Genomic DNA, 16,614 nt, shown 5'->3' with positions numbered 1-16,614 from the left:
GATCAGCGCCATGTTGTTTGGTCACATGACTCGTTTATAGTTTTAACACTTTACTGACAGCACTCCTGAAGTCAGATCAGTTGGTTTAAATTAAAATAAATTATGCATTGCATATAGCGAAGCCAAAATATAACATCCAACCATGTGGCTGCAGGTTTGCACAAGTTTATTAAGAGATTTTGATCAGATGTAAATATGTGATTTGATTAGAAAGACCTGAAAATGTTCAGTTAGACAAAGTCTCAAGACCTGCATATGTGTAACGATAGATTAGCGGATTGACTTTTGTTTGTCCATTTGACATTGAATTGTTTGATGCAGAATATCAAATATCTACAAAAACAATTTTTTATATTTACTCAACAGAATCATAGTTTGGTGCTTTTATTTTTATTCAAATGTATTTACCCCAAAGTGACTAACAAATTTAAAAACCATCAACACAAAATCTGACCATCAGAATGACGCAAGAGCTTCAGATACTGACTTAAGCAGAAGCTGAAGATTTACCTGCTAATATACACCAGATGACAGTAAAATCTCAATTCTTAATGCTTGTCAATCCTGTAAATGAAATGTGCTATGCTAAAATTCTAGAGGAAAAAAAATAGGTTAGTTTATGATATTAAACAGCTTGCATCCTGATTTAACCCTCTGGGGTCTGAGGGTGTTTTAGGCCTTGGAGAAGTTTTGACATGCCTTGACATTTGTGCTTTTTTCAGTTGCTTAAAAACATATTAATGGCTAAAGTCTGATAACACTGTATTTAGCACAAACTGGGCTACAATAATATGTGAGCAACACGTGTGTACATGTTTGTATTTTTGAGAAAATAATGTTTATGCATGGTTTTTGAAAAAACAAAATTTTTAGGTCATTGAAATAAAGCCATTTAACACATACTAAACATTTGTCCACAAGCCTTTTGAGAACTGGATCTTGTAGCCTAGAGGTTTTCTACAAAATGATGTGAAAACCATCCTGATCACTCATTCATACAAAACAATATAGTAATTGAACTTTTGTAAGACACTTTTAGTGTTAGAAAGGCCATATGCGAGGAGGCGTGAACTATCATGAATATGGATTGTAATTCACACCTGAGGACACAAAAGACCCCTCCCCTGGGCCTATCAATGAGGAATGTGACAGAAAGAGAATGAATGTGAGGAGACTTAATGATCAAAATCAAGTTTTAAGTTAAAAGAAGTAATCTGACTATACATTTTCTTTACATAAAGACTTTACTTAATTTTAGACCTACACTACCTATTAAAAGTATCTTCTGCTCACCAAAACTGCATTTATTTGATCCAAAATACAGTAAAAACAGTGATATTCTGAACTCTTTTTACAATTTAAAAGAACAGCTTTCTATTTGAATATATTGTAAAATGCAATTTGTGATCAAAGATGAATTTTCAGCATCATTACTGTAGTCTTCAGTGTCTCATGATCCTTCAGAAATCATCATAAGATGGTGATTTTCTAATATGGGCATATTTAAAGTGCATTTTACTAATTTAACCTGAACACATATTTGCAAGCACAAGCTTTGTTGATGATAATGAGGCAGCATAAACACTAGATAAAATATAATCTAAACATTCATATTATTTTTATATCATATTACATATCATATTTATATCATACAGATTTAAATACCTGCTTTAGCCAAAACAGCATTTAAATGTAACTAAAACTTATATTTCAAATTTCAATACTCTGAATCCTGGCTGGCAAGTCTGGAAACAGTCCCACTAGTAAAATATGTACATGTTTATATAAAATAGCATGTCAACTAATGAAAACTAAATGACTTACTCGTCCGAAATTGTATCCTCGGCTAGATCAAGTCTCTCTTCCCAAGTCCCGCTCTTCTTCTGAGGAAAATTGTAACTCTTCGTCACTATCCAGGAGTTTTTTCTCACTTGTGTTATCGTGCTATCTTTCAAATGTGCATAAAAGTGAATAAACTTTTATGGCAAAGTCGGGGGCATTTACCATTTGCATTGATCGCTTCAGCACATTAGCATATGAATGGCGCAGTCTGCTGGTGGTGGGATCACATTAGAGATAATTAGTTGAGCCAGTAGAAAATGTACATCGCTTTGTTTCATACAGATTACATAGCAGGAGAATATTTGTTTTAAATTTGAATTCTTTATTTAAAATTATACCTAACGGTATAATAACCTTGAAACAGTTACATCCCTACTGCCTACATGGCAGAAAAATTGCGATGTAAATTCTTTTAATTAGATAGATGGTGAGGCATTTTGACTCTCTAGTCAGTCCCCACTTTATCTTAGCTGTTGTGTTGTATAAATTTTTTGATGATGGATTTGATGTGTCTCACTTGTCTTTCAATAAATCCATTGATTTTTGGGTAGTGTGTGTTGAACTTGTGGTGTGTTTTATTTCCCAGTCAGCTATGAATTTCCTGAAAGGTTGTCCAGTGTACTGTGGCCTGTTGTCTGTCATTATTTCGTCTGGTCGACCAAATAAATACATGTAACTGCATTTTTTGTGCAACTGCATGGCTGCTTACTGTATGGGCATTTCATCAACCAAAGGGTACTTGGAATACCTGTCCACAGTAAGTAGGTACTGATGTCCATGAATCTCAAATAGATTCTGATGCCATGGCTTTGTGGGTGTTTTGTGTGGAATGAGAGGTTCTTTTGGTTGTGCGTCTTGATGTTCTGCACAGGTACTGCAAGATCTGCAATTGTTTTCAATGTCTGTGTTTATCTTTGTCCAATATACACTTTCTCGAGCAAAACTGCATGTTTTTTCGATACCTTGGTGGGCTGCGTGGAGTTGAGTCAGAATGTCATTGGTCATGGATTCTGGAATAAGCGCTTGTCTTCCCTTAAATACAATTCCTGCTTGGGGTCCTTTGCAGTCTCAGTTCTGAGAATCTCCTGTTTGTTCGGGGAGAAGTTTACAATTGCAATAGTATGATGCTCAGGATCTTCAAATTCTGTATTCAGCCCATCAATGCGTTCATCAAGTTCAATATCTTCATAGTTTTCAGGGTGTGGCAGGTGGCTGAGAGTGTCTTCTAGAATGATAAATGATGCTGTAATTATATCCCTATGTTTTGGTCAGCATGAATGCCTGGGGGGAGCAGCATGCAGAGGCTTTGTGCATATGATGACAAGAGGTTTGTGGTCAGTTAATAAAGTGAAGGATTTGCTGTACAAGTATGTGTGATAACGCTGCATACCATACACAATAGCGAGCATTTCTCTTTCAATGTTGCTATATTTTGACATTCAGTTAGTGTCTTTGAACCTAAAGCAATGACCCTGTTGTCTTGCACCAGTGCTACACCAATGCCTCTCTGTGAAGCATCTACCTCCAGTGTGATGGTGGCTGCTGGATTGTAGTACTTTAAGCAAGCATCAGCAGTCACTGTTGTCTTCAGGTCGTCAAAGCATTTCTGATAATCAGTGTCCCCTATCCATTGTCCCCATACACTTTTTAGCAATCCTCTCAGATTGTGGGCTTTGTCTGCAAACTCTGGTGTAGGGAGACAGGTAATTTAACATGCCCATGAATCAATGAAGTTCCTCTTTGCTTGGTGGTGTTGGTATTTTTTGTATATCGCTGACTTTGGCTGGGTCTTGTCTGATGCCTTTGTCTGTTTACAAGTTACCAAAGAAGGACATGCTCTGTTGCTTGATGATACACTTGTCACTGTTAAACACAAACCTGTTTCCACAGCTCTTTCCATTAGGCTTATTAGATTCCTGTTGTGATCCTCATCATCAGCTCCACATACTGCAAAGACATCTGCTAAGCTGATTACACCATGAAGACCTTCAAGAATTTGGTCTATTCTGGCTTGGAAAAGGTCTTGGGTCACACTGAGTATCTGCCAAAAGGATTGCAGAACGTGGTTAGGATTTGTGACTCCTCGTCAAGATGTATTGACCAGTATCAGGCTTTTTTTTTAACACTTTTGCGTTTGCAAATTTTGGGTTAAGTTCTTCCACAGTTGGAATTTTGTGAGGGCAACTCTTCAGGCTTGCATTTAGTTTCTGTGAGTCTAGGTAGATTCGAAATGATCCATCTTTCTTTGTGCTGAAGGCAAGACTAGAACAACCGTGTGCTCTTCTATATTTAAGTTAGTTCAACTCATTTTTAAGTTTGTCCTTGATGTGGATACTGTATTTGCGTGGTGGGTCAATTAATAGATTGGCACCTTCATTTAGGATGAGCTTTGCTGTGCCATTGAAACTGCCAATTTTATCGAACTGGCCTTAGTAATTTCTCTTTTAGTTCTTTGATGCTTTTTATGTGTTGTCTTCCCTCATGTTCATTGCTTTTTTTTCAGCCATCGCATCAACATTTACTGTCACAAGGCTGAGGAGCTCACTTGTCCGACTACAGCTAATCCAGGTACATCAACAACATAAACTTTGCATCTACCATCTGGACTTTTTGTACTGGCATGGCATTTTGATAGTTCCAATGCAGGGGATAACATCACCAGTGTATGACGTTAGCTTTACATTTGATGCTGGTTTTAGACATTTCATGCTTTGTGGTGATGCACCATACATCTGTTTAAATGTACGCAATGGGATTGTGTTTCCAGATGCCCCAGTATCTATTTTCAGGTGAAGCTTGTATCCATGTCCTTGCAGGAGAGGTGGTTTAATATTCAGAGTTGTATAAGCCTCATCTCTGGATGGTTTCACATGGATGCTATGCATGCATTTTGCACTGATAGAGATGGAGTGAAAGTGTTTTTGGTATGCATACTCGTCATCTTTAATGCTGTTTACAACATTAATGCTGGGCTCATCTTTGCATTTGTAGTTTTTCCTTGGGTTAGCATGGCTTTGGTATCTGTTGCGTGTTCGTGACTTACTTCTTCTGCACTGGCTAGATAGCTGTCGCTGTTGCCTACTCTTACAGCACTTTGCAAAGTGGCCTCTGTTACCACACATTGAGCATGTATCATTGTATGCAGGGCACTGTTTGGCTTGTGGTTTGTGTCAAATTTCTGACATGTTCGTTCTCTTGTTACAGCATGGACAATTTCAGCGTGTGACATTCCAAGCTGTTGTATCTGTTCGTTACCAGCTGCTAAGGCTTTATACTTTCACCCCTCTGCTAGTACATCGGCAATGGGGTGACCTTTTGCCTTGCTGTATAGGTTATTTCTTAAAGCATCAAAAGGAGTACTGGCAATGATAAGCTCGACTAGATGTTCATTAAGCTCATCGTCAGTAAATTGGCATTTCAGTGCAAAAGTTCTGGCTCTTGTCACAAAGTCATCTATGCTCTCATTTGGTTTTTGTCTATATTGCATGAGATGGAGCCTGTGTATTCTGAAGTTCACATTTATTTTTAGTTGTCCTTCAAAGAAATTCCACAAGGTATCAGGCTTTCTCTTATCTGCATCACTGAGCCCACTTGCAATGGGTCATTTTAATCCTTCATCTCCAATGCCTCTACATATTTTCTGCATTTGTTATTTCTTCATCTTCCAGTTATAGAATCATATTTTGTTTAAATAAAGACATTGCTTCACTCAGATTGGGGTCAGACCATTAGACTACTAAAATTAGTCATTCTTTTCGTGTTTTGTTGTCTTCTCTGGACCTATTAGCAATTATCACACAGACAATATGCTCCTTCATGATCCACATAGGCATACAAGAGAACGCTTCACGGAGTGGTTTCCCACTTAGGCATTAGGCAAGGCAAGTTTATTTATATAGCACATTTCATACACAATGGTAATTCAAAGTGCTTTACATAGAAGAGATTAAAATAAGAATAATAAAATAAGAATAATTGAAACAGTACAAACAGTCGGACACACTGTGGCACAGTGCTCATTCAGTAAATGCACAGCTAAACAGATGTGTTTTGAGTCTGGATTTGAATGTGACTAATGTAGGAGCACATCTGATCTCTTCTGGAAGCTGGTTCCAGCTGCGGCTGGCATAATAGCTAAAAGCAGACTCTCCTTGCTTAGAGTGAACCCTTGGTATTTCTAGCTGATGTGATCCTAATGATCTGAGTGATCTGTTGGGTTTATATTCAGTGAGCATATCTGCAATATATTGAGGTCCTAGCCCATTGAGTGATTTATATACCAGTAATAATACTTTAAAATTAATGCTAAATGTAACTGGGAGCCAGTGTAAAGACCTAAGGACTGGTGTGATATGTTCATATTTTCTGGTTCTGCTCAGAATCCTGGCAGCAGCGTTCTGTATGAGCTGCAACTGTCTTATGGTCTTTTTGGGAAGGCCAGTGAGGAGTCCATTACAATAATCCACCCTGCTGGTGATGAAAGCATGCACAATTTGGTTCTTTCTCATTATTTGGCTCATTGGGAGCATATACAGGTTGAACAGGAGTGGCGCAAGAATTGAGCCTTGAGGGACTCCGCATGTCATGGACGTCCACTCAGACTTATGGTCTCTTATACTCACATAATAACCTCTCCCTTCTAAGTATGACCTGAACCATTTTAGGACCATCCCAGAAAGCCCCACCCAGTTTTCCAGCCTGTCAAGAAGTATGTTGTGATCAACAGTGTCAAATGCAGCACTGAGGTCGAGTAGTACCAGTACTGATAATTTGCCTGTATCAGTATTTAAGCGTAATATCGCTTATTATCTTTATGAGCTTGTCTCTGTGCTGTGATGAGATCGGAAACCAGATTGAAAATTGTCAAAGTATCCATTTGAGTTCAAGAATTTGTTCAGCTGATTGAAGACAACTTTTTCAATGATCTTGCCTATGAAAGGAAGATTTGAGATCGGTCTATAGTTGCTTAATATGGTCTTATCCAGATTGCTCTTTTTCAAGAGGGGCTTGACAACTGCAGTTTTCAGGGAGTTTGGAAAACTCCCAGAGAGAAGTGAAGAGTTTATCACTTCTAGGAGATCTGCTTCTAAACAGTTGAACACACTTTTGAAAAAAGATGTGGGAAGTGCATCAAGGGTGCAGGTTGATGTTTTAAGGTGCTGTATGGTTTCTTCCAACATTTTGCCATCAATTTCTTTGAAATCAGACATGGTAACTACTTTCTCAGGTTGTGGTTTGATTTGTCTGACCCCAGCACAACTCAAGGATGTGCTGATCACCTTTCTGATATTATTGATTTTTTCAGAGAAGAAAGAAGCAAACTCACTGCACTTGCTGTCTGAGAACATTTCACTGGGAATCTGGCTTGGGGGGTTTGTCAGTCTCTCTACAGTCGCAAAAAGAGTGCGTGTGTTACACACAGCCATTAACACAGATTAGGCTTGTGGCATAGTCAGTTTTCGCTTTACTGGTCACGAACACTCCTGCGGATGATACTATAGTTGTTTACCGCTGCCACCATGAAGTATTACTGGACAGCATTGTAGGTGGATAAGAACATCTTTACTGGGGATTCAACATGATCAACCATATGGCATACATTTCCGGTACACGCACATATAGCATATTACGTGCACAGTGTATTACGTATTACAACAGGTAGCATGAAATTCGTTAGCAGGCAAGATCAAGTTAGCTAAAATGACACAGATCAATCCTTATGGCACTATATTTCGGTTCAATGTGTGATTTGGGAGGTATATGCTGTTCCACAGATGTGTGTCCCTTAGTACACACACTCATACACGCAGTATAAATATGTATGTAATAAATTGTTTGTTAATAAACACTTTTCACTGTGCTCCTAAATTTCTTTGTGTGCTCCAACATTTTTTCGTTTAGGAGCGCATGTACTCCTTGGGGAAAACGTTAGCGTAGAGCCCTGCTTCTGCTAGCCAACTTGAAATTCCGCCCACCTAGCGAAATACATTGGACTTGCTGAGTATATTGTGGATAAGTGATCATTTAAAACCATAGGGTAACACTCCAGTGAAGCCATTCAATCCATTAATATGGCAATATACAGTACATCCGGAAAGTATTCACACCGCTTCACTTTTTCCACATTTTGTGATGTTACAGTCTTATTTCAAAATTGATTAAATTCATTATTTTCCTCAAAATTCTACAAACAATACCCCATAATGACAATGTGAAAGAAGGTTGTTTGAAATCTTTGCAAATTTATTAAAAATAAAAAACAAAAATCACATGTACATAAGTATTCACAGCCTTTGCCATGACACTCAAAATTGAGCTCAGGTGCATCTTATTTCCACGGATCATCCTTGAGATGTTTCTACAACTTGACTGGAGTCCACCTGTGGTTAATTCAGTTGATTGGACATGAGGCCAATTCAGTTGATTGGAAAGGCACACACCTGTCTATATAAGGTCCCACAGTTAACAGTGCATGTCAAAGCACAAACCAAGACATGAAGTCCAAGGAATTGTCTGTAGACCTCCGAGACAGGATTATATCGAGGCACAGATCTGGGGAAGGGTACAGAAAAATGTCTGCAGCATTGAAGGTCCCAGTGAGCACAGTGGCCTCCATCATCCATAAAAGGAAGTTTGGAACCACCAGGACTCTTCCTAGAGCTGGCCACCCAGCCAAACTGAGCGATTGGGGGAGAAGGGCCTTAGTGTAGGGAGGTGACCAAGAACCCGATGGTCACTCTGACAGAGCTCCAGCGTTTCTCTGTGGAGAAGGGAGAACCTTCCAGAAGAACAACCTTCTCTGCAGCACTCCACCAATCAGTCCTGTATAGTAGAGTGGCCAGACGGAAGCCGCTCCTCAGTAAAAGGCACATGACAGCCCACCTGGAGTTTGTCAAAAGGCACCTGAAAGACTCTCAGACCATGAGAAACAAAATTCTCTGGTCTGATGAAACAAATATTGGCCTGAATGGCAAGCGTCATGTCTGGAGGAAACCAGGCACCGCTCATCACCTGGCCAATACCATCCCTACAGTGAAGCATGATGGTGGTGGTGACAGCATCATGCTGTGGGGATATTTTTCAGCGGCAGGAACTGGGAGACTAGTCAGGATCTAGGGAAAGATGAATGCAGCAATTTACAGAGACATCCTTGATGAAAACCTGCTCCAGAGCACTCTGGACCTCAGACTGGGGCGACGGTTCATCTTCCAACAGGACAACGACCCTAAGCACACAGTCAAGATAACAAAGGAGTGGCTATGTGACAACTCTGTGAATGTCTTTGAGTGGCCCAGAACATCTCTGGAGAGATCTGAAAATGGCTGTGCACCGATGCTCCCCATCCAACCAGATGGAACTTGAGAGGATAATAAAAAGAGGTTAATAAAAAATAAACCTCAAACTCCAGTGAATAATCCAGCTGACTCCAGTGTAATGTGAACATCAGCATCTCATTCTCAGCCGAGTCAGTTGAGCTTTTGGCCTATTATTATTATAACTTATTATTAATTTGTCAGCTGAAAAAAAGGGTAATTTCATAAAGATTACACACCAGGTCTAGAGGTGAATGAACGTAAAAATACCCAAGGACTTTCTGCAGAAAAAAGAAGACTTGAATAACCATGGCTGAAACAAAGAAAGGAGAAAAGGACAATGCTTCACACAAATACTTTTAATCCTTAAATGGGTGCAAAAACACATTACATCCAGACCATATCGGTCCTAAGAAATGCTTAATAACTAGAATTATTTTGTCAAATAAAAGTTATTTCTGACATTTAAATGGTTGTTTCTCTTTCATGCACATTATGGATGAAACATAATTACAATCACTTTAAAGAGAAAATAAGCAGAGTGTGTTAAAATACAAATTGATCTGAGACCTCAGAAAACATGATGACATTTCAGGTAAGGGAACATGGTGAACAATGATGCTCACCTGCACCATTTTGCATCGCTTTATACTTAATACATGACTGGAATTAGACATGGCTAATTAATTGCCATTATGTTCATGCTGAATAGACAGAGGGGAACTAGCTCCACCAGCTCAGTCTAGATTTTTGCAGGGGTTTTTCTCTCTCCAGTAGCATTTTTGGAGTTTTTGTTCTTCACCACATTCACCATTGGCTTGCTCACTGGGGGCTAAAAAATTAAGACACGAAAGCATGATTCTTTATAGAGCTGGAGGATTTAAGACATTACAGTATGATGTTCCAATAAAGACGCTTTGAAACAATGTGTCCATTGTGAACAATGCCATCCAAATAAAAATTATTTGACTTCTGATCAGTTTTGGGGAGAGTTAACTTCAGGGCTGCATGATTATGACAAAAATGGACTTCAATAGAGTAATTGTTATTTAATTAGGGATGCACTGATCCGATACCTGGATCGGTATCAGCTCCGATAACTGAGCTTTTAGACGTATCGTTCCGACGAGCCTGATCCAAATTCGATACTGTATGTTAGTCGTTTGTTACCGTCAAGCTCCTAAAATGACATAAAAGAACCATTAAAACTCCATTAAAGCAGTTCATAAGACTTGTGCATTTTATTCAAAGCCACTTGAAGATGTGCGATAGCTCTGTGAATCACAAAAGGCTGTGTTTAAAGGGCACCTATTATGGAATTTTGAAAATTACCTTTCATGTAGTGTGTAACATAGATTTAAGTGAACAAAAACATCCTGCAAAGTTTTATATATTAAAGTTCACCGTAAAAAAATGTATTGTCTCTCAAAAGTAGGAGTCGACTCTGAGTCAATTTAATGAATCGATTTTCCAATGAGTCATTTTCCTTTTCGTTGTAACGTCAAGACGAAAAATTATCAAATTGGCCGCGCCCACTCATTGCGCGCGCAGACACCAGGGAAAACTTGAAAACATCATGTCGACAACAAGACGCTGTGTTCTGAAGTGCATATCAAAAGCGACCTTTTTTCACTGCCCAGGGACGAGCATGTGAAGAATCAGTGGCTAGAGTTTATATTTACACAACTATACCACACAAGTATAGCCCGAACCTTGTGCTGTGTTCGCATCATTTTAATGACGATTGCTTTACGAACATGAATGCTTTCAAGTGTGGATTCGCGAGCCGGTTGATACTGAAGGAAGGTTCGGTACCAAGTTTATTTGGATCAGCTTCCTCCTCCGAATCACAACCTGTAAGTATTATTAATAATTGTTGCTTTTATGTGTTTTTTAGCATGCTTAATAAGTATTTGTGTGTGTTGTGTAAGTTACGCTCAGTGCAGCTTCTAGGTCTCCAATGTCAATTTTTTTGAAATATGCGAAATGTTTGTTGATGTTATTGGAGTTGTCATAAAGAATAGAGCAATAACTTGTAGTAATGCAGTGCTTTACCAATATGTTTATGTGTTGGGCTAACGCAAACAATAACTGATTGGGTGTTTACCACCGAACTTTGGGCTATGATCGCTAACATAAATCAACTCAAATTCCTTCTCTGATTTTGATTTTTTACTACAAAGCGGTGATGGGCGTTCCGTTTCCGACAATCTCTGCACAGAGTATACCAATCACAACTGACTGGGTCATCTGATCAATCACCGCAGATTAGCGTCACGCAAAGGAGGGGTTTGGAAAAATGAGTCGTTGAACGAATCAGGTAAACATAAATGCATATTATAAGACAACAAAAGTGTTTTTTGTCATTGCATGCATGTAAAACTGTTGTTGGGGACTCCCAAAACAATATTAGGAACATTTTAAATGCCATAATAGGTGCCCTTTAAGAAGTAAATATATTGTATGCGCAGCATCAGTGAATGGCTCTGCTGTTTACACACAATCGCGGCTATTTTTAGCCTTCACGTGGTGCGCTATATTTGAGCACTTCTCACGGACAACATCTCAGTAGATGCTCAATAGTTCGGTTCACTTATAATATGCATTTAGAACGGCACTGGAGGTGCATTTTACCAGAATTTTAATAAAAAGAGAATTAAACTACTGTGAACTTGCCCACAAACAGACACATACAGGATGTCCTGGAGAGTTTAGAATGTCAAAATAAAAGCGTGAGGGTTTAAAAGTTAAAGGAGCACGATTGAGATATATTACAATATATTACTATTATAATATATTATTATTTGTTTACAGTTATACTGGAATTACTGTTAATTTTGCCGCTACATTATCCAGTATACTAGTTTCTTAATATGCTATAGATTTATATTGAAATAATGTGTAGTTAGTTAGAGGTTTGTGTTTCTTTACATATTAAAGAGTACTCCAAATTAGTTCTACACAATAATGTAAAGATATTCTAAACTGATAATGCAAAAAACCAACACTGGTATCGGATCGGGATTGGCCGATACTGAGATTTACGATATCAGAATCAGAAGAGAAAAAGTGGTATCGGTGCATCCCTAAATTTAATGTTGATGCCTGAAAACACTAGGATGATTTCAGGGCAGTTTGATCTCTAGCATGTGTCTTCTGATGAGCATTTAAACTTGATGAAGAAACAAATGATTTCCTGCAGATGGAGCAGCTGTAAGGTTTCTCTCCAGTATGCACTCTCTGGTGGGCTTTCAGGTTATCTGATCGGGTAAACGTCTTGTCACACTGAGTGCATTTGAAAGGTCTTTCTCCACTATGTGTTCTCTTGTGCTTTAGTAAGAGAACATTTTGATTGAAACTCTTCCCACAAACGCTACAGTGATACAGCTTTTCCTCCGTATGCACTCTCTGATGAACTATTAATTCAGATGGTACATAAAATCTCTTCCCACAGTAAGAGCAGAGGTAACGTTTCTCTCCACGGTGTCTTTTTTCATGATATTTCATGTCAGATTCAAGATGGAAACGCTTGTCACAGAGTGAGCATTGAAAGGGTTTCTCCCCAGATTGTCTACTTTCATGACGTTTCAGATCAGATTTCTGACGGAAACGTCGGTCACAGTGTGAGCATTGATAGGGTTTCTCCCCAGAGTGGATTTTCTGATGTGTCTTTAGACAAAATAATTGTTTAAAGGTTTTGTCACATTCTTTGCACTGATACGGCCTCTCATTGGTGTGCAAACGGATATGTGATGTCATATGATACTTGTGGGTGAATCTCTTCTCACAGTGAGGACACTTGTATGGCTTTTCCTCACTGTGTGACTTCATGTGAACTTTCAGATTAGAAGTTGTAAGGAAAACCTTCCCGCACTGCTCACAGGGAAACTCCTGCTTTACTTTGTGCACTTCTGAATGACGGTTCCTCTCTTTGAAGGTAGAAAAGCTTCTCTCACATCTCTTACATTTGAAGACTTTCTGCTCTTTGTGTCTTCTCTCATGTCTGACTAAACGTCCTTTCGAAAAGAATGTCCTCTCACAAATTTTGCAGGAAAGATGCTGTTTTGATGTAGAAGCCGTTTCTCCATCAGATGAACCACTGTTTGTATCTGAAAGGAACATAAAGAGTAAGTAATGGTAAAACAGTACTTATCATAGAAACAGTTTATAAACTACAGTGGATATAAAAAGTCTACACACCCCTGTTAAAATGGCAGGTTCTTGTGATGTCAAAGAATGAGACAAAGATAAATCATGTCAGAACTTTTTCCACCTTTAATGTGACCTATAACGTGAACAATTCAATTGAAAAACAAACTGAAATCTTTGAGGGGAAAATTTTTAAAACACAATTACTTGGTTGCAGAAGTGTGCACACCTTTAAACTAATACTTTTTTTGATTTTATTACAGCACTCAGTCTTTTTGGTTAGGAGTCTATTAGCATGGCACATCTTGACGTGGCAATATTTGCCCACTCTTCTTTGCAAAAGTGCTCCAAATCTGTCAGATTGTGAGGACATCCCCTTTGCACAGCCCTCTTCAGATCACCTCACAGATGTTCAATTGGATTAAGGTCTGGGCTCTGGCTGGGCTATTCCAAAACATTAATCTTCTTCTGGTGAAGCCATGCTTTTGTGGATTTGGATGTGTGCTTTGGGTTGTTGTCGTGCTGAAAGGTGAACTTCCTCTTTATCTTCAGCTTTCTAATTTGGAACTGTTCATAATTCCCTCCACCCTGACTAAGGCCCCGGTTCCAGCTGAAGAAAAACAACCCCAAAGCATGATGCTGCCACCACCATGCTTCACTGTGGGTATGGTGTTCTTTGGGTGATGTGCAGTGTTGTTTTTGCGCCAAACATACCTTTTGGAATTATGGCCAAAAAGGTCAACCTTGGTTTCATCAGACCATAACACATTTTCCCACATGCTTTTGGGAGACTTGATGTTTGTTTTTGCAAACTTCAGCCGGGCTTGGATGTTTTTCTTTGTAAGAAAAGGCTTCAGTCTTGCCACCCTACCCCATAGCCCATTCATATGACGAATACGGGAGATTATTCTCACATGTAGCACACAGCCAGTACTTGCCAGAAATTCCTGCAGTTCCTTTAATGTTGCTGTAGGCCTCTTGGAAGCCTCCCTGACCAGTTTTCTTCTCGTCTTTTCATCAATTATGGAGGGACGTCCAGTTCTTGGTAATGTCTCTGTTGTGCCATATTTTCTCCATTTGATGATGACAGTCTTCACTGTGTTCCATGGTATATCTAATGCTTTGGAAATTCTTTTGTACCTTTCTCCTGACTGATATCTTTCAACAATGAGATCCCTCTGATGCTTTGGAAGCTCTCTGCGGACCATGGCTTTTTGCAAACTTATGCAACCAGGTTATTGTGAGTTTTTTTTTTTATCTTTCCCCCTCAAAGATTTCAGTTTGTTTTTCAATTGAATTGTTCACATTATAGGTCACATTAAAGGTGGAAAAAGTTCTGACATGATTTATTTTTGTCTCCATTCTTTTACATCACAAGAACCTGGCATTTTAACAAGGGTGTGTAGACTTTTTATATGCACTGTATTTGGCTACAAAAAAGTATTTGGACACTGAAAAATGTCTGAATGTTGCATTAGATATATAATATCAAACCAAGTTGCATCAGCACACAAATGATGCTAGATAACTTACACTGCATTTTTAAAAAGATCTAGTGTCAAATATTACGAAAGAAACAAAGTTTTAAAAAAAACATACCTAAAGGAATAAAATCGTCAACTTCATCACTCATTTGACATTCCTCTGCTCTGGATTTATCATTGTCATCATCTTCATCAGTGTGTTTGTATGCTGTGGTTTCATCATCATCATCATCTTCGTCAGTGTGTTGTTCCTGTGCTGTGGTTTTAAAATCATCATCAGTGTGTTTGTGTGCTGTGGTTTCATCATCATCTTCATCAGTGTGTTTGTGTGCTGTGGTTTCATCATCATCATCAGTGTGTTGTTCCTGTGCTGTGGTTTCTCGTCTCATCTCCATGAGTTTCCTGCAGTCCATCAGCTTCACTGAACACATCTTCAATGGTATCTTGAGCATCTGCTGTTCTCCAGCAGTGTTACAGACAGAAGCCAGAGACTCTGTGGGGGTTTGATCACCCTGATTACTGTCACACACACTCTCCTGAGAGTCAGTATAACAGAGTAAAGTGAGGCTGAGCTCTGAGTCCTCTGTGTCTCTGTGTTTGTCAGGCTTCATATCAGTGATCCAATCACACTGATTTATATATTGAACAGCTGTCTGACTCAGTGTTGAACCTGTACAAACCTCTCTTTCTCTCAGCTTTGCCTCCAGTAACGCCACCTCTTTCTTCAGCTGAGATATTTCAGTCATCAAATCATCGATATCCAGCATGGACAGATCAGTTCCTACTGATTTACAACATATCAAGTCCACCTGCAAACTCATCTTAAACATCTGAACTATAATCACTGAACTATAAAAACACACAAGCGGAGTGTTCAAGCTGTGAGCTCTTCTTTCTTTCTTTCTTTAGTGAGTTTACCGGCACACTAAAGAGCTTCATAGCGCCTCCTGCTGTACTGGAGTGAAACACAATCAACACTAGATTCATCAGGAGGATTTCAAACACATACTAGTGGTGTGTATTAGAGAAAGCAGGGTTAATTTACCGTCACATATGCCCTAAACTCTCGGTTGATTAACCCAAAACTTGCTTACTCTGGGTAAGTTGGTTCCAGAACACCTGCGCGGGGTTAGTTCACTCAACCAGAGTTTGAATCTCAGAGTATGTGCGCGTTCAAAGTGAAATCAGAAAGGCATCCTCAGCAGATCGCCGAATCCACGAGTCACCATAGAAACAGACGCTAAGAAGAAAGGCATTCTCAGCAGATCATCGAATCCACGAGTCACCATAGAAACAGACGCCAAATTTCAGTGAAGCAGAACATGAAGTTTTAATGACTGCAAACGAGCATTATTTCATCTCGTAATAGCGATAGGAGCTACATTGGTTTAGGAATGAGAGTTTGCCTGACAGAAATTATACTGAATCATTGAGAGAATTTAAATTAACAAAACTATAAAGTTCTACCGTATAAAAGCTTAATTCAGCATTAATATTAGATCTCTCTCGCCTACATTAATGTTTCATTAATGTGCATGCTAAATATATTTTACTGGATGTCATGTGAACTGAATGTATTTCCTTTATTTTTAATACCATTTGATGTAACCAGTTGGGGTTTCTAAAAACTTAGAATTATATCACATTTAATTTCCCACAGTTGTCATAATTTTCCATTGATTTAATGTAATGTAGAGATGGACCATGTACAGCTTCTGATGGAGTAGAGGAAAGATACACCTGACAACCAGCTAAATGAGGGCACTGTGGGTGACTCTAAATGACAGCATGTCTCATTTATATTTTCAGATAATAGAGTAATGTAC

At 38.8% G+C, this 16,614-nt stretch overlaps 1 protein-coding gene across 1 annotated transcript; it reads right to left on the bottom strand.

Moving 5' to 3' along the window:
* Positions 1-9,537: 9,537 nt before the first annotated feature.
* LOC127636043 (zinc finger protein 883-like) lies at positions 9,538-15,668 on the bottom strand. Its single transcript, XM_052116407.1, has 2 exons — positions 14,904-15,668; positions 9,538-13,264 (listed from the first exon to the last, which is right to left on the bottom strand). Exons 1-2 carry the CDS (start codon positions 15,616-15,618, stop codon positions 12,270-12,272), a joined length of 1,710 nt encoding a protein of 569 aa, XP_051972367.1. The 5' UTR covers positions 15,619-15,668; the 3' UTR covers positions 9,538-12,269.
* Positions 15,669-16,614: the final 946 nt, after the last annotated feature.

This window comes from Xyrauchen texanus, chromosome 43 (assembly GCF_025860055.1).
Source record: "Xyrauchen texanus isolate HMW12.3.18 chromosome 43, RBS_HiC_50CHRs, whole genome shotgun sequence".
In the NCBI taxonomy this organism is placed as follows: domain Eukaryota; kingdom Metazoa; phylum Chordata; class Actinopteri; order Cypriniformes; family Catostomidae; genus Xyrauchen; species Xyrauchen texanus.
The sequence above is the reverse complement of the archived record's forward strand: the minus strand, read 5'-3'. Positions and strand labels throughout refer to the sequence as shown.